General features: G+C 47.2%; 1 protein-coding gene across 3 annotated transcripts in view; it reads left to right on the top strand.

Moving 5' to 3' along the window:
- Positions 1 to 18,558, top strand: part of CPT1A (carnitine palmitoyltransferase 1A) — a 77,012-nt gene that overhangs the window by 47,593 nt on the left and 10,861 nt on the right. For all 3 annotated transcript variants that reach the window (XM_072639381.1, XM_072639380.1, XM_072639382.1), the window contains exons 8-13: positions 1,427 to 1,534; positions 2,006 to 2,093; positions 4,208 to 4,403; positions 12,801 to 12,989; positions 15,434 to 15,539; positions 17,127 to 17,243. In XM_072639381.1, the coding sequence (XP_072495482.1) occupies positions 1,427 to 1,534; positions 2,006 to 2,093; positions 4,208 to 4,403; positions 12,801 to 12,989; positions 15,434 to 15,539; positions 17,127 to 17,243 (804 nt within the window). The remainder of the gene's footprint in view (positions 1 to 1,426; positions 1,535 to 2,005; positions 2,094 to 4,207; positions 4,404 to 12,800; positions 12,990 to 15,433; positions 15,540 to 17,126; positions 17,244 to 18,558) is intronic.

Genomic DNA, 18,558 nt, shown 5'->3' with positions numbered 1-18,558 from the left:
CATAGCCTGGCCCAAAAGCACCCAGACTATGGTGCCACTGTTACAGATTAACAGATTGTCTTGATCAGCCATGTGACCACACCTGGCCTTGGCTCAGTATTTACAAATGGATTTGGCCCAGAGGCTGGGAGGGCTTGCACAGAGTGGCACAGATTTGTCCTTGGTTGCGGGCTTTTAGGGGCTCCTGGTTTCTTTGAAGTTGGCATCCTGAGTCCATGTTCTTTAGCTCCTGTGACAAACCACAGGCTTTCCATTTGTGGGACTGCAGAAGGCCAAGTTCCTCTCTGAGCTGAGCTGAAAATATCTTTCTGTTTGCTTGTAAATGTGAGAGTTGGGTCTATAAAAAGGAAGGACTTTGAGAAGGACCCCTTTGGAGTCTTGGGACAGTGGCTCTTGAGTCCTCTGTCCTAGGGGTGGTTGATTACAGATCAGCATAATCTGAGTGCCTGACAGGCAGGTCCAGGATCCAAGGGTAGAGCAGGCATGTTTTTAAGGGACTATTCTCTGAAAAGAATGAGGAGAGAGACAAAGATGGCAGCTCAGAAGGATGATCGGCCCCAGGGCTGGTGAGTTTGGAATGAGGCAGCAAACTGCCTGGCCTAACCTTCTTTCCTTCTCCTCTCTCTGTGTCTGCCCCAACTTCCCTTCCCCTCCCAGGCCAGCCAGCCCCACCCAGGGTGGGTCACTGCAGCCCCAGGACTGAACAGGAGGAGCCCAGGGTAGGCATCTCACCCAGTTCTTCTCCTGCACTGGGCCATCCTGGGAAGCTGGCAGTGTTCCCTGACTGGGAGAAGACCCCAGGGTCTTTTCCCAAGGCTCCATATTCCTTCTATCCTTCTGTCTCTCAACTCTCCCCCCCTACCCCCTGCCCTGACCTGGCACATATATGGCCCTCCCATGCATCAGGGCCCCTGTGGTATGGCCTGAAGCCACTATATTTGGGGGAGGTCCGTGGCACAGAGGGAGAGGCTCAGATCACAATCCCGGGGCAGGGAAGTGGAGACTTTTTTGACTTCTTTCTGTCTTGTCTGTCTCTGCTCTGCATTTCTGGGCTGGTTAGTTCCCTCATTTGCGTCTCTTTCATTTGACCCTAATCTTACATCCATACAAACTTTAGCTAGGAAAGGATCTTTAACTTATAATACAGAAACCATCGTTCTTCTGAGATGTGAACAAGGGTTTCAGAAATGAGTAGGGCAATGAAAATGGCTGTAACATCTTTGCAGTCGCCAGTGATTGAACAGACAACTATAAAGAAATGAGGTTCATTTCTGCACCGGGCAGCGTATCGTAGCAGAGGCGAAGTGATGCATTTGAAGGCATTTTCTGTGTCTTCATCTTCTCTCCAAATCTAAACCCAGTCTCCCCGAGAACTTATGTCTGACTTTCTCTCTTGTTTTCTGTCCACGTCCCACACCCTTCTTAGGATTTATTATACGTCCTGCCAACTAACATTCAGGCAGCTAGGGCGGGCAATGGCATCCACTCCATCCTGCTGTACCGGAGGAAGCTGGACCGAGAGGAAATCAAACCTGTAAGTAAATCTAAGTTGAGCCCAAGGCCCCACCCTCGGATGCAGCTCTCCTTAAGGGAAAGTGTTGGCTTTGGAAGGGCATTTGTCAAGCCAAGTAGTGACCAGTTTCTGTGAACAACAGAAAGCTTACATGGTTAATTATTAGTTTACTTCAGAGTTGGTTTAAAATAATACAGGAGAATAGGCTGTATTCGGGAGGAAATGGCTGAATGGGAAACTGGATAGCACATCTTCAGGCCAGTTTAAATAAATACACTGCTGGAACATGGCACGAAATTGTTTTCTTTCATTAAAGAGCTGGAAAAAAAATGAAGCCAGATCACATTATTGTCAGTTCAGGTGATGCCACGATGTTGTGCTAATCTTGGGATGTGATGTAATGGAGAGAAAGGGACAGTGATGGGAAAGAAGCCCAGTTATCGCTTGCTTTTTTCTTTAAAAAGTTATCTGAAACATCCATTTGTGATACAGATTCTTCTGTTGGGGTCCACTGTGCCCCTCTGCTCAGCCCAGTGGGAACGGATGTTTAATACTTCTCGAATCCCAGGAGAGGAGACAGGTGAGTCATGTCTGGGAGGTGTGGCTTCTGGGGGGCCCAAAGCTACCCTGGCCATGTCTTGACCTAAACAGGCCTTGGCTTGTATCATAGGTGGTGTCAGTATGTCTCCTCTGGAATCTCCATGCACTTCCAGGAGATTTTTTAGGCATTTTTAGTCTAGTTGTGTTGACCAGATCTGTTTGGTGAAAGGTTGGTTTGTCTTCTGTCTTCTCAGTGTGGTTTCTTTGGTGACTTTCGATCCGATCTGACCTCTGGCCCACGTGGTCAGGACACCCAGTTTGGCCACGACTTTGCCATGTAATCTGGGACACGTCTCTTCACCTCAGATTCTGATTCCTCACTTTCTTTCTGAGAGGGGGCCTTTTAGCTCTAACAGGGAATGCTCCTGTAATCCTAACATCCTAAGGCTTCCTTGACCTGCAGAGCCTCCATCCTTCACTTTCCCCCAGTCAGCCAGCAATAGCGGGTCCCTGTCAGCGTGTTGGCTGCGACTGTAGCGGAAAGCAGGGTGGCGGCAATATTGTTGATCTGTATCATTTGATGACGTAATTTATTACCACTGTCGTGCTAATCCATCTGTCTTTGTATTTATCTGAAAGAATTTGGCTTTGATTTCTTCCATTTTCCCATCACGTTTGTGTCTGAATCTCTCCTTTCCCTCTCCCCTGCTCTGGGCCCAAAGCCCAGAGCTCAGCAAAGGAGGAGGAAAAGTCGAAGTTTAGCAGAGGTCACTAGCCAGGCCCCCTGGTGTAGCAGCAAAGGCCACAGGCACCCCTCCCCCATCCCTACCTCTTCCTTCTGTCTAGAATCTATGAACCCAAGTGTTGAAAGGGCCTGGGAGCCACTGAGTGCCCTCAGTGCCAGGGCACAAATTCTTCTGGTGGCTATCCATGAGGCCTCTTTTGGAAAAACCCCAGTGACAAGGAGCTCACTACCCTGCATTTGGGGGCTAGAAAGTTCTTGTCTTGAGTGGAAACTTGGCTTGTAGTGGGCATTCCTCTGGCAGAGTTGCAGACCTGGAACAGCTTGAAATGATGACGTTACCTCCTGTCCATTCCTTTCCAAGCCCTTCCCTCACAGCCTCCCAGGGAATTAGTGAGGCAGGAGGCCACTGTCCTCATCTGAACCTCAGAGAGGACAGGAGATTTGGCCAGCACCATACAGTACTGTCAGAATTCCAGTGGAGGTCTCTTGACTCCAAATCCAGGGCCCCAGCTCATGGAGAAAGGACAGGAAAATGGTCCCCTCCCTCCACCCCCCACCCCCATCAGGCCTGGAGGAAAGCCTTGTCAGAGAGGAAATGGCAACCCAGCTACTACCTTCTTCCTGCTGATCCATTATGTGAAGGAAGAATGGAGAGAGGGACTGACCCTGTGCTTTCACTGGCACAGGGGACTTGTAGGTGTGCAAGCTCACCTACCAATGCAGGTAGCCACCATTTAAAGCCTTGGTGCCAGGAGCCCTGAGAAATGAGGGCACTTGCCAGAGCTGGTGTGTGTTCAAGGCAGCATTGTAACCCAGACCTGGCTGGTGCTCTGTCCACTGTGCCATGTTGATGGGCATGCTGTGGGGACATGGAAAGGACCTGGTTCTCATCCCATCCTTGCTGGCTGTTTCCTAGGGCAAGCTGTTTGATCTCTCAGGGCCTCAGTTTCTGCATCTGTAAAATGAGGCTAAGAGCACCTTGAAGCCCCTCCCTTACAGGACTGTGGTGAGGAATGTCCTGGGAGAGAAGACTGTCCATGCTTTGCAGACATCAGTGAATTGTTCACTCAATTTGATCAGCGACTGATGAGTTCAGATTTCAGACAAGGCTCCAGCTGTTCATCCCTTGGTTACTTACATATATGTACATACAACTCACAATCCCCAAGGCCTTCTGCCCTTTTAAGTTGATCTAGAATTCATCCCCACCTCTAGATACTGCTTTGCCACGAATGGTTTTCTATTTGCTTTCCAATGGGAAGAGAAGGTTTGTAGTAGCTGGCATTTCACTGATGAACACCAGCAGTCAATTTCTGCTGTCTTCCAGAACTGGTGAGTATGCGTTTTTCAGTGAAGATCATCCTTTTTTTAATGATACCCTCCCCCCCACCCTTTCATGCTCCCTTCAGATACCATCCAGCACGTAAAGGACAGTAAGCACATTGTGGTGTACCACCAAGGACGCTACTTCAAAGTCTGGCTCTATCATGACGGCAGGTTGTTGAAACCTCGGGAAATTGAGCAACAGATCCAGAGAATTCTTGATGACCCTTCGACGCCTCAGGCCGGGGAAGAGAAGCTGGCTGCCCTCACAGCTGGGGAAAGGTGGGTGCTTGACTGCAGCCTGTGCCTGACTTCTCTTTCTAAAACTGCTGTGCCTTGGTCTCCACCAAAAGCCTGCTTGGCCACTCTCCTTTGAGGCCTCCAGGTCACTATCTATAAAAGGGAAGAGTCCAGCTGGCTAGTCTCTAAATCCCTTTCCAGGCAGAGATGTTCTGTGAGTCCCCCTGTGATTTGGTGGGTGCAGGGCAGAATTTACAATGTTGGGATGGGGAGCTGCATTCTACTCTGGGTTGACCTTGGCACTGACTTGCTTACAAGGACAATGGAGGACAATAGGGTAGAAGCCTGCCTCCTGTCCTGGAAAAAGTCAAACATTCTTCACAGATGGATGGAAGAAAGGTCAGGCCAGCCCAGCCTCTGTGTGTGTGAAGGACACTCTGACAAATTTATTGCGCTCCAGGTAAGAACCAGTAGCAGCTCCACCCTCCTCTCAGCCACAGTGTGTCCTCTGTGTCCTCTGATCTTGGGCCACCCTCGAACTGCTAAAGCCTTTTTCTTCAAGGTCCCATTCAGAAGCACAGCAGTAAGCTCCCTCTTTATGACCCAGATGCACCTCTGCATCCTGGTCTCTCTCCCTCACGTAAAGGGGTGGCCCCTGGCAGCTCACTCTCTGAGGCCGATATCTGCTGCCTCCCACTCTGAGGAGAGGCATCGCTGAGTGATGTCTGTCTGTCTCTCTGAGGCCAAGGTCTGCCTCCCTCCCTAAGATGGCATCTGAGCCAAGTCTGACGCACAGTTGTGAGGCAGCAGTTGCTTGTGGGCATTTGATGAGCTGTGGAACCATAGGAGCACCCCAGAACTCAGAATTTAGCGACTCGCATATGAAGAATTGGGAGCTCCTAGACCCTCGGAAGATACAGACAACAGGACTGCCCACTGAGTGTGGGACAGAGGTAATTCCAGACCTGATTGTGGAGAGAAGAGACGCTAAGCTGGGCTTGTTCATGGATGAGAGCCACCTGCTGAGCTAAGAAAAGCGAGGTGAGAGGATGCTCATGGTCTCTGCAGCATCACTTGTTGCCAGGTAGATTGACAGCCCAGTAAGAGGCCAGAGTGCTCTCTACTGACACCTGTTGTTGAGAAGAGGAATAGAGGGCAGAAAGAATGAATTCTGTTCTCATTTGTCATTGGCTGAGCAGAAAAGAGACGGGAACCAGGAAAATGTTTGTCTGCATTGTCACCTGTTGCTGATAAGTGATGGAGAAGAAAAAAGAAAAGAATAATCCTGCAACGGAGTAATTGGAGAGGTTTTTGTCAGCCTTCGTATCAATCATTCGCTGACTCTTCCTCCAAGAATAAAGCACTGCTTTAGCTGAAGGCATCAGCTAAGGCTGAAGGTAGAAGTGATGGATCCTACAGCTGCTGTCAAGGATCCAGTCCAGCTTGGAAGCAGAGAATCGGAGAAGCTGCCCAGGGGTCAGCTAGCCTGAGTCAGAGTAGAGCAATGATGGTTAAGCACAGACTGCCTCAGTTCAGCTGTGAAAGCATCTGTTTGAGACAGGAAACTTTTCTAGATAGTCCTCGAGACTGAAAAAGGACGCCAACATCTCCAGTTCTAGGGTTTTGAGTTGCCTTGGCCATATGTGTTCCCTATGTATGGGTGCTTTCCTAGTCTAAGACTTTAGACTGCCCATTCTCCCCATCGCATTGGAAGAAATTGTAATCAAGGTTTATGGGTGTAATGCTATGTAAATATACTGTGTTTACTTTGCGTTTCCAATAAATATTTTGGTTAAGATTAATTGAATATTAGTGACTGCTTTGTTCATGGGAAATATACTGGCAGGGACTTATGAGCTTTAGTGTTGAGAATACTCACCCTCAAGTTATCCCTGGGACCCTGAGAGTTAGAGGAGTAGGCATATGGTTGCCCTCCAGGGAAACATGTTGACCTGCAAAGTGGGTATAAATGAGGTGACCGAGTCAGCCTCCCCTGGGTACCACCCCTCAGCTACACTATTATCATAAGGCTTGGTTTCTGTCTTTCTTTCCTAAAAGACTCACGAGTTCCTGTGGAGCAGTATCTGTATCGCTGAGGATTCTTTGGGGCCTCAGTGCTATGCAGAGAGGAGGTGCTTGGGAATTTATGAATTTTATTAGACCCAATGGTCGTACACCACTCTGCTCTTTGGCCATAAGGGTGGAGAGAAAGTTCAGCACCTAGTGACTGAAGAATATCAGTAAAGCAGCGGCTTGTAAAAATGCCTGGGTTCCAGCCAAGTGCACGTTCATGGTAGGGGTGAGCCTTTGACTCCCACCTATAGCCCCGAGAAAGCAACGAGCAGTGCAGAGGATGCCCATAGTCAAGAGACTTTTTTACCCTTTACCTCAAGTGGCTCTTCGATTTTACTGACATGGGACTCTCACAGGCCATAACCTTCTCATATTGTCCCATCTTGTTCTTGTCATGCAGCCCCAAGCCTGCTCTCGGGCCCTCAGCATTTCCTGGGCAGGGCTGCAGCCTGCAGGCTTGTTCATTTGGTAACCATTGCTCTGTCCTGTGTCCTATGCCATGCCCAACTTCTTTTCTCATTCTGTGTCTCCCTCTGAGGAGATCCTCTGTGTCACCTGGAAGAGATGACTGGCCACGGGTCATATGCTGCAGTCTCTCTGCCCCTGCCCCCATGTCTCCATGCTTTCCCTGGTGACAGGGTGATGTGATTTGTAGCCAGATCTATGGGTTTTAGCTTCAGGGAGAAGCTTGGAGTTTCTGAAAGTGCTAACAGTTTCCCTGATTAAATTTCACTGACCCTTTTTCTCCCCTTTGGTTTGGGGCCCAGTTCACTATCTATCTGCAGCATCTACCTGTCCAGGATAGGAGGGCCATCTAGAGAGCAGCTCTGCGGACTGCCTGACCCCATCTGGATGAGTTCTGCATCTCCTTGACTTTTCCCATATGGGGTCAATTCAGGGGCTCAGTGCGATCACCCCAGTATCAGCTGCAAACAGGAGCATCTAAGAGCCCTTATTCCTACTTGCAAGGCAGCACCCTTTTCCTATTTGCACATGGTACAGAGAAAGCTCAAACAGTCACAGTCCTCCCATACTCAGCATTACTGAGGGTGTTGGTGCCCTGAGGAGGGTTCCTTTGAGTCACTGTAGCCAGGATGTTTGATGTGAGCCTCTGTTGTCTGGGTGACTGGGGATGGCTATCAGCTCACCTCCTAAGCCACTCCTAGCCTGCTCAGTCTCACTGCCCTTGGTCCGGGAATGCCCATTTTATTTATCTGGGTACTTATCAAATATATGATCACAACAAGGATAAGTAAAGACTGAAGGGCCAGAGGAAGCGAGCAGCCTGGGCAGTGAAGGCTTCTAGGCTTTTGACCTCGGCCCACGTTTTTTTAATGAGTCAGCAAACATTTACCAAGCACTCCAGGCATGCTGGGCACCAGCGATATCAGTGCAAAGACTAAAACAGCACGTCTTGATAGGGAGCCAACCTCTTAACAGAAAACAGCCAGAACATAGACCAGGGAGATGCAGAGATTACATACAGATGCCGGCACACCAAGTTTTGGGGAGGGTCAGGGAAGGCTTCATGCAGAACGTGATGCCTGGGCTACATCTTCAAAGAAGGAGGATCTCTAGGAGGTGGAAGTGAAGAGAGCAGGCATTCCAGGCTTGAGGAGGCTCGGGATAGAAGATGCAGCGCTGGCAGTTAGGAGAGTCTGGTTGGATCCCAGAGTGCAGAGGCCAGAGTAATGTCCACTGATGCTGAAAAGATGGGCTGGGGCCAGCTTGTGGGGGGCTTTCCAAACTAAGCTTGAGCATTTCTATTGAGGGCATTGGAGCTGCTTAAGTGAGAGGGGTGATGTGGTCATAGATGTACTCAAGGGAACAGATTTGGCAGCTGGCAGGTAGCGGTGTGTGGGACAGTCTGGAGTGAGGAGAGAGTCAGGTAGGGGCTGTTGGAGTTATCTAGGCCAGAGGTGATAGGACCTGAATGAGGCAAGGTGGGAGCTGTAGGGGAGGAGAGAAGGAGTCAGATGGGAGAGATACTGGAAAGTAGAAAAGGCAAGATCCGGCAGGTGTTTGAATCCATGGAGGAGGGGGCCCTGAAGAGCTGCAGGTAAGGCTAAGATTGGAACCAGAAACACCAATTCAGAAGGACAGTGCTGCCCTTGGAAGAAACAGGGAAGTCTGGAAGAGGAAAGGAAAACAAAATGTCATCATTGGGAACCCCCACAGTTACAGGGCAGAACACAAACGATGAGCCTATAAGGGAAGCCGAGGAGGTATCAGGCAGGTCAGGAGAGCCAGGAGAGGAGAGAGGCTCCAGGGGGACAACAGGGTCAAAGGCAGCCCTGGAGTGGAGGAGGAGGACTGAGAAAAGCCATTGGGTTTGGTGATGTAGAAGCACCTTCTTTTGGATGTTGGCGAGGTCAGAAGATCGATTTCAAAGGGCTCAGGAATGAGAGGAGAGGGAACGGATGGTAGAAACAGAAAGGGAAGAGAGAGACCATCGATTGGGTGGTGGCGGGGATGGAAGAAGGTCGGAAATATTTGGAGGTAATAGGGAAGGAATAGTTGATAAAGGATGGCTGAACATTTGAAGGGGGTGTCCCCTTCACATCCCTAAAGGAAGATTCAGTGTGCTGGAGAAGATGGGAGGAAGTAGAAGGGTCTGGCGCCTAGACCAGAGTTGACTCTGGCAAGGAGAAGATCCACCTCTTTGTCAGAGACGAGGGGAAAGGAGGAAAGAGTAGGAGATGTCGAGGTGTCTTTAGATCCACCTCAGTACTGAAATTGCCTAGAGGCAGCTAGATAGCATAGCACAGCGCAGGGTGGGGAATCTGTGGCCTTGAAGTCTCCACCTCTGGCATAGTAGATAGAGTCCTGGACATGGAGTCCAGAAGATCCAAGTTCAAATTCTGCCTCATATACATACTAAGCAAGTCCCTGAACCTCAGTGTCTTTATTAAATATACATAATAGTAGCATCTGTTTCTTAAGTTGCTACTTTGGGTTTTTTTAAGCATTAAAAATGTTTTAAATAATGCTTAATTTTTTTCCCCAATTACATATAAAGACAATTTTTATATTCACTTAAAAAAATTTTGAGTTTTAAATTTTCTCTCTCCTTTCCTCATTTCCCCTGAGACAGTAAGTAACTTCCTATGGGTCATACATGTACAGTCATACAAAGTGTTTCCAAATTAGTCATGATGTGAAAGAAGACATAGACCCAAAGTAAAAAAAAAATAATAATTTAAGTGAAAAAAGTCAGTTTTGATGTGCATCCAGACTCCCTCGGTAGTGCTTTTCATCAGGAATCCTTTGGGACTTCCCAGGCTCAGGCACTTTACCAGCCTCAAAGTGCTCTGGAGATGGGGGGTTATTGTTTACCACCCCTGCTGCTGTTTTCTTTTATTTATTTATTTCACTTTTAACATTCATTTTCACAAAATTTTGGGTTCCAAATTTTCTCCCCATTTCTCCCCTCCCCCCTCCCCAAAACACCAAGCATTCTAATTGCCCCTAATCTGCCCTCTCTTCTATCATCCCTCCCTTCCCTTGTCCCCATCTTCTCTTTTGTCCTATAGGGCCAGATAACTTTCTATACCCCTTTACCTGTATTTCTTATTTCCTAGTAGTAAGAACAATACTTGACAGTTGTTCCTAAAACTTTGACTTCCAACTTCTCTTCATCCCTCCCTCCCCACCCATTCCCTTTGGGAAGCAAGCAATTAAATATAGACCATATCTCTGTAGTTTTGCAAATGACTTCCATAATAGTCTTGTTGTATAAGACTAACTATATTTCCCATCATCCTATCCTGCCCCCCATTGCTTCTGTTCTCTCTTTGGATCCTGTCCCTCCCCTAGAGTGTTGACCTCAAATTGCTCCCTCCTCCCACTGCCCTCTCCTCCATCATCCCCCCCCCCCACCGCTTCTATCCCCTTCTCCCCCACTTTCCTGTATTGTAAGATAGGTTTTCATACCAATATGATTGTGAATTTTATTCCTTCCTTTAGTCGAATGTGATGAGAGTAAGCTTCATGTTTTTCTCTCACCTCCCCTCTTTTTCCCTCCACTGAAAAGTCTTTTGCTTGCCTCTTTTATGAGAGATAATTTGCCCCATTCCATTTCTCCCTTTCTCCTCCCAATATATTTCTCTCTCACTGCTTAATTTCATTTTTTAAAGATATGATCCCATCCTATTCAGCTCACTCTGTGCTGTGTGTGTGTGTGTGTGTGTGTGTGTGTGTGGTGTGTGTAATCCCACCCACTACCCAGATACTGAAAAGTTTCAAGAGTTACTAATATTGCCTTTCCCTATAGGAATGTAAACAGTTCAACTTTAGTAAGTCCCTTATGACTTCTCTTTACTGTTTGCCTTTTCATGCTTCTCTTGATTCTTGTGTTTGAAGGTCAAATTTTCTTTTCAGCTCTGGTCTTTTCATCAAGAATGCTTGAAAGTCCTCTATTTCATTTAAAGCCAATTTTTCCCCTGAAGTATTATACTCAGTTTTGCTGGGTAGGTGATTCTTGGTTTTAGTCCTAGTTCCTTTGACTTCTGGAATATCCTATTCCATGCCCTTTGATCCCTTAATGTAGAAGCTGCTAGATCTTGTGTTATCCTGATTGTATTTCCACAATACTTGAATTGTTTCTTTCTAGCTGCTTGCAATATTTTCTCCTTGACCAGGGAACTCTGGAATTTGGCCACAATGTTCCTAGGAGTTTCTCTTTTTGGATCTCTTTCAGGAGGTGATCGGTGGATTCCTTGAATACTTATTTTGCCCTCTGGTTCTAGAATCTCAGGGCAGTTTTCCTTGATAATTTCATGAAAGATGATGTCTAGGCTCTTTTTTGGATCATGGCTTTCAGGTAGTCCCATAATTTTTAAATTGTCTCTCCTGGATCTATTTTCCAGGTCAGTTGTTTTTCCCATGAGATATTTCACATTATCTTCCATTTTTTCATTTTTTTGGTTTTGTTTTGTGATTTCTTGCTTTCTCATAAAGTCATTAGCCTCCATCTGTTCCATTCTAATTTTGAAAGAACTATTTTCTTCAGTGAGCTTTTGAATCTCCTTTTCCATTTGGCTAATTCTGCTTTTGAAAGCATTCTTCTCCTCATTGGCTTTTTGAACCTCTTTTGCCAATTGAGTTAGACTATTTTTCAAGGTGTTATTTTCTTCAGCATTTTTTTGGGTCTCCTTTAGCAGGGTGTTGACCTGCTTTTCTTGCATCTCTCTCATTTCTCTTCCCAGTTTTTCCTCCACCTCTGTAACTTGATTTTCAAAATCCTTTTTGAGCTCTTCCATGGCCTGAGCCCACTGAATATTTATTGTGGGTGTTTGGGATACAGAAGCCTTGACTTTTATGTCTTTCCCTGATAGTAAGCATTGTTCTTCCTCATCTGAAAGGATGAGAGGACATATCTGTTCACCAAGAAAGTAGCCTTCTATGGTCTTACTTTTTTTCCCTTTTTTGGTCATTTTCCCAATCTGTTACTTGACTTTTGGGTCCTTTGTCAAGAGTAGGATATACTCTGGGAATCTGTAAGATCTCAGTTCCTCCAAGGTGGCACAATCAAGCGTGTACTGGTCTGGATGCAGAAAGGGATTTTTGTGCCCAGAATCTTTGCAGATACCTCTCCACAGCCACTTGGCCTCCAGTTCCCAAGTCAGCACTGGGGGCTGATTTTCAGATAAGCTGGATGGGCAGGGCCACCATTCAGGGTGAGACAAAGACCAGCTCTCCCAGGGCCTCCACCCAGGGCTGAGGTAAGGCTCAGCTTTTCAGTGCCCCCAGGGGTTTTTATGCTCCCACAATGGAGCTTCCCGCACGGGCTGCTGTGCACCCTCTGTGGCTGCTGCCTGCTGCCAGAGCTATGGGAAAGCCCTTCTCCCTTCCTGGCCAGCCTGACCTTTGGTGTCTGTGGGCCGAGACATCTGAGGCCCTGCTACTGCGACTGGAGATTCCGCCCCTGAGGTGTCCTCCTCCCAGAGTCTCCTTGTACCGCGCCGCTTGGCCAAGGCTGGGCTGGGCTCCACGCTCTGCTCCGTGTCCAGCGCAACCGACATTTCCGTGAGCCTTTCAGGTCACTGTAGGCTGGAAATCTCCTCCACTCTGTTGTTCTCCGCTTCTGCTGCTCCAAAATGTATTGAGAGTCCCTCTCTACAGGTACTTTATGGGCTGTGGGGAGGACCCTGTGTAAGTGTGTCTTTCTAGTCCTCCGTCTTGGCTCCGCCCGCCCCCCGTTGTTTTCATTAATGTTTTCTCTTTTCCTCCTGGGTTTGGTGTGAGAGTCCTATAGAAACACTGAAGAATGTTTTCACTGGTCACTGAAGAGATAATAGGAAACGCAGTGACTCCCCCTCGATGTTTGCCTCTGATGACTGCGTGTGTGTCTGATCTTTGCTGCAGAGTGCCTTGGGCCAAGGCTCGCCAGACCTATTTTTCCAGAGGAAAGAACAAGCAGTCTCTTGATGCCATTGAGAAAGCAGCGTTCATCGTGACATTGGATGACACTGAGCAGGGCTATAACAAAAAGGACCCAGTCACCTCCATGGATAGTTACGCCAAGTCTCTGCTCCATGGCAAATGTTACGACAGGTATGGTGCTGGCCTGCCCAGAGATGCTGGGCAGCCCATGCTTTGATCTCTGAGAAAGCTTCCTGGCCAATGGGAAAAACCAGTGTCAGTTATCTAGGTGAGTGTGAGGCTGCCAGAATTTAGAAGAAACAAGTAGGAGATACAGAAGGCTCAGCATTCTGGCCATTTTTATACAGATCTCTTCAAACTTGTTTCAGAAAACTCTCCTTGACCCTGTTTGGGAGTTCTGGTTTTGTCAGGGCAGGGAACGCTTTCTGCCGGGGCAGAGCATCCATATCTGATGTAGGAAATCAGTCCTGGGGCAGAGGGGAGGCGGGGGGCTTGAAGTACAGAGTCACAGAAGTAGCTTTAGAGGTGGTATTTGAACTCATGCCTTCCTGATTCTAAACCTAGCATTTCATTAAGAATTTCATGCTGTCTTATATTAAAAAAAAATAAAATTAGTCTGAACAAAATGGTTATTTTTCTCCCCTCCCTACAATTCTATTATGCAGTAGACCACATGGTTCTTACATAGGAAACAAAACCACTAAGCCTTTTGGCTAAGGTCAAAGGAAAGGCTCTAGGCCCTAGGACTTCATGTAACATAAACAGAGTGAACAGTCTACTGGATGTGGAGTGAGGAGTGCCTGAACTTCTCAGATCCAGCCTCTGACACTTATTTAGCACGTGACCCTGAGCAAGTCACTTATTCTCTGTGCCTCAGTTTCCCCATCTATAAAATGAGCATGACCTGCCTCCTCCCTTCCCCACAGGTTTGTTGGCTGAGGCTCTAATGAGGTTATGTATACAAATTGTCCTTTGTATGGAATAAGATACTGTAGATAAAAGCCTTGTATATTTTTATCTTAATGAGAGCCATGGTGATTTTCCTCTAGCAAATCAGCATAATTAATAGAGTTGTGAATTAGATAAATCAAAAGGAGCCACATCTCCTCCTGCCTTCCCTGCAGTTGTTCTCCCAGCTACCCAAGCTCAAAGCCTGGCAAATTGGCACCAGAATTTTCTTTACTTGCTTTAGGTCACCCATTTACATAGAATTGAGACTCCAGAATACTCTTTCCCCTCCCCACCTAATACATTCCTTGAATGCTCCTTGTGGGAGCACCTACTGTGCGCCAGGCACTGCTGGAAATGAACATACCCTACCCAAAGGCAGACATTAGAGAGAAGGCAGCTCTGTAAGCTGGCTGAAACAAACCCATTGAGAGAGACAGAGAGAGAGAGAGAGAGAGAGAGAGAGAGAGAGAGAGAGAGAGAGAGAGAGAGAGAACAGGGGAGGGAGAGAGAGAAGAGAGAAAGGAAGGGGAAGAAAGAAAAGGGAGGAGAGGAGGAGGGGGAGAGAGAGAAGGAGGAAGAGAGAGACAGAGACAGAGATAGAGATGGAGAGACAGAGAGAGAGTGACTGAGCTCCCTCCCCTGACAAAACCACAGGGGCTACAAGACTATAAGGGAACCCTGACCTCAGTGAGGATTCTGTTCTCTTTGTGAGTCTTGCCCCTGCCTCCACAGAGGGTCCCACCCACTACCCTGGAGGCTGCATACTCAGGCAGTGACAGTTGCTGATGACCAAATCAGCAAGCATTTATTAACAATCTACTACGTTCCGGACACTGTGCTGGGGATTTTGGGGGGTACTAAGGCGGAAAGGAATTCCCGCCCTCAGTTCCTGTCTGCTACTCTTATGTAACTAAGTGCATACCAAGCAGAAGGGGAACCATCAGTCAACCCACCCTTTAGGAAGGTCCTTTGGGAGCTGAGGCAGGGATAGATTAGAGAGAGCCTGGGGCAGGGGACCATCCAGAAGGTGATCACAGTGGTGAGGGGAGTGGTGATGAGCAGAGCTGGGGAGTCAGTGACTTCAAGGGAGAGACGGGGCCCTGCTCTGTGTGATTTGGCATCTTGTCGGCCAGGTTGAGGAGGGGAGGATGATGCTGAAACTCAGGTGACAAGGAGGATGGGGGTGCCTGCTACATTAGGAAGAGAGATAGATTTGGGGGAGAGAGGAGTGAGTCTCATTTTGTCAAAGGACTGCTGAGCCAGAAGGGACCCTCCAAGTCCCCTCAGACTGTCCTAGAGTCACACGATTAGTGTCAGAGGCAGGATCTGCACCCAGGTGGTCCTGCCTCTAAGTATAGTACTCTGAACATCACGCCTCACTGCCTCTTTGTTTCAACGTATTCCAAGCATATTGAGTCTAATACATTTGTTCAAAATCCAGTTTGAAATATCTGTTTGTCCACGATATAGTTGGTGTTTCCAGTCTAGGACTCGGGAGAGAGGCCTGGGCTACACAGATGGACAGGGGAGTCTCCTGCACAGAACTGAGACTCTAGTTCATAGGAGCACATGGGGTCTCCAAGAGAGGGAGCATAGAACTGACCTGGGCTATCTGGTTATGGTTTTCTTGAGGGGGAACTAAATTGGCTTTCTTTGGGTTTCAGGTGGTTTGACAAAACGTTTACGTTCATCGTCTTCAAGAATGGTAAAATGGGCCTGAATGCAGAGCATTCTTGGGCAGATGCCCCGATTGTCGGTCATCTCTGGGAGGTAAGAGGCTGTAGTTTAAAAGTGAAAAAGGAGTTATTTATTATTCTGTAAAGTCCAAGTTCAAGTGACAGGAAAGTTAAAGGGAAAATATTTCATTAGTTGCCCATACAGCTCACAAGCCATCCCTGCAAGTGATCTATGGGTGACCCACTCACTTTGGTTTCTGCCCTTTCCTGCTCCTGTAAATGTTTTTGGATATATTGGTTTTCTTCTTGCCTTTTAAAAAAATCTCTTTGACATCTGTGGCCAGTAGTGGTATCAAACACACAAAGTCAAATTCAGGCCTTGGAGGTTTAGTTCTAACTTGTTTTCCAGGATGGCTGAATTGGGTCACAGCCCCTCCAGCAGTGCCCTTGCATGCCTGTTTTCTCAAATGTCCTCCAACAATAACATTTTTTTCTCTTTTGCTCTCTTTTTTGTGTGAGATAGAACCACAGAGTTATTTTAATTTGCATTTCTCTTACTGTCAGTAATCGGAAGAATTTCTTCAAGCGGTGGTCAATGGCTCAAATTTCTTTGTCCTCTCATCATGCTCAGGCCATCGTGGCTGTACTGGCTGTGCTCTCCTCCTTTCCCCATCTTGACTCCTGGATGAAGCAGTCCAACTGTCCCTTGGCCCCAGACTTGCCCTGCCAAGCCCCAACTTTGAATTACTCCCATCATCCGCTGCTTTCACTCCTATTCACATCCTGCTGAACATAACTGGAGAAAATCACAAAACTGGATGAATTGGATCCACTACAAATTTATTTCACCTAATCTCAATTGGGCTTCTCACTGCAGCAAAACGATACTTTTCTACTTCCCTAATTAACTCATTCTCCAAACCTTTTCTTCCCTCCTCAAGCCTCCGATGGCTCCTCCACCCCGCCACCTTCCCGCTCTCTCAGTTAAGAAACATCTTATATTTTACTGAAAAAATTTGAGGCCATTTTCTGTGAACTCTCTCTTTTCCCCTCTTGCTCATCTGTCTTACATCTTCCTCTCTCTCTCTCTCTCTCTCTCTCTCTCTCTCTCTCTCTCTCTCTCTCTCTCTCTCTCTCCCACCTTCTCTCTCTCTCTCTCTCCCTCTCTCCCCTCCCTCTCTCCCTCTCTCTCTCTCTCTCTCTCTCTCTCCCTCTCTCCCCCCCCCCCCTCTCACCACTTCTCAGACTCTGTTGAGCTAAGTAGGGAATGTATTCTAGGCATGGGTGATGGCTGTGGGAGGTGGGAAATGGCGTGATGTGTGTGAAAAACACCTAGAACACCAGTTTGACTTCCCATTTCTCTCCCCGCTGCTCCCCTCTCTCCACTCTCAGCTTATATTTCCTCCTCTTTGCTGAGCTATACTGATTTTTTGACCCTCTAATTAGTTTCATTTAGACATGTATGGGTTTGTGATTGATTTAAAATATTCTCTTTCTACTTATCATGCTTTTTAAGAGAATATTTTAAGATTTGGAATTTGTCTACATTGTATGAGCATTTTTTTGTGTGTGTATCTCCTTAAACAGGCAAATATTTTTACTTAAATCCCTGGAGAGTACCATCAACTATAAAATTCCTTCTGTCTTTAAACAAATACCCACATGGTTTCACTTTTTGCAGTATGTGATGGCTACAGACAGCTTCCAACTCGGCTACACAGAAGATGGTCACTGCAAGGGAGACACCAATCCCAACATTCCATTCCCCACGAGACTCCAGTGGGACATCCCAGAAGAAGTGAGTGTGGTGGGAGTGGGATGGGCTCTTAGTCACGGGAAAGCAGGTTGAGTCAGGACCTGGGAGAGGCTCCAGTAACTTTCCCCTCTCCCATCCTGTCTGTGCTTAGCATGCCCCAGAAGAAAAGCCGTGTCTTCCACTGGAGCTTAGTGCCTGTTTCTTATAGTCTTTGCCTTAATATCTTGGATAAAGTAGTGGGCAAGTGTACCAGCTAACGTCTATGTAGACATCCTCTGGGAAATAAGGACGGAAGAGAAAAAGGCATTTAAGTGCTTACTGTGTGCTCAACTGAGACTGTAGTTACCCAAAGAATAATGACGTTCAAGGTAACATATAGTGATTGGGCATTTTGTCTTTGAGATGCTTTATGCTCATTACTTATCTGACCCTTTAGTGTAAAGAGTTGGAAAGTTCATTTTTTACCATAATTAAAGGAAATCAGGTTGGCAACATGTCCAAATGAGTAGATTCAAAGACCTCTTGCTCTGTAGCCACAATGAGATTTAGCATTACTTAAAAGAGATCTGATTAATAATCCAAACAGCAAAAACAAGATGGATAAAAAAATCGCTCTTGTCTAGACCATACCATTCAGTTGGATGGTCAGTCCATTGAATCAACTGAAATGTCTGGAAAAGGCCTTGCCAGTGAAGGAAGAGGACAGGCTAGAGTGGACCTGGATAACTGTTTTCAGTCACTCCAAGTTGCTGCCCCCTACAAATGTTGTCCTGGTGCTGCTGTGTAGTTGTGAATCTCAGAACACTGCAGTCTCTAAAAAATCATACTTGCTGAGAATGCAAAGGGAATTGGAGACCTGCATGGAGGTATAAGGTGGCTGCAGCTCACTTCCAGTGATGATCACCTATATAGAAGCTGCAGTGTGGGGTATCATGGTGGCCATGTGTGATTGGAGAAGGAGATGAGTCAGTTATATGGTGAGGGAGGAAGAACAGAGGGGCCACAGGGTCTTGGGACCCAGGGACCTGGCCTTGGCCTCACCTGCACAGTAGGTGGATGCAGTGTCCCTGTGTGACTGAGAGCATGGATTCCCAGCAGGGTTGTTGTATGAATGGATCTCCCAAGGATCTCGTTTCAGTTGGAAGCTTCTATTGTACTGTACAACAGAGGAGTGCAGTGCACGAGGGAACCATAAGTCTTTGTCACAGCTGCTGCTCAGACTTCCCTTTCAGGAGTGAGGCTTTTCTGTATGGTGAACCCCAACGGGGGGGGTCTGTGAAGACCAAGCTGGGGCTCATGGTGACAGGTGTATCATAACAGCCTGTTGCGGGGTCAAAGTTCTTGACCATCTTGACTC

The sequence above is a fragment of the Notamacropus eugenii genome, chromosome 2 (assembly GCF_028372415.1).
Source record: "Notamacropus eugenii isolate mMacEug1 chromosome 2, mMacEug1.pri_v2, whole genome shotgun sequence".
NCBI classification, from domain to species: domain Eukaryota; kingdom Metazoa; phylum Chordata; class Mammalia; order Diprotodontia; family Macropodidae; genus Notamacropus; species Notamacropus eugenii.
The sequence above is the reverse complement of the archived record's forward strand: the minus strand, read 5'-3'. Positions and strand labels throughout refer to the sequence as shown.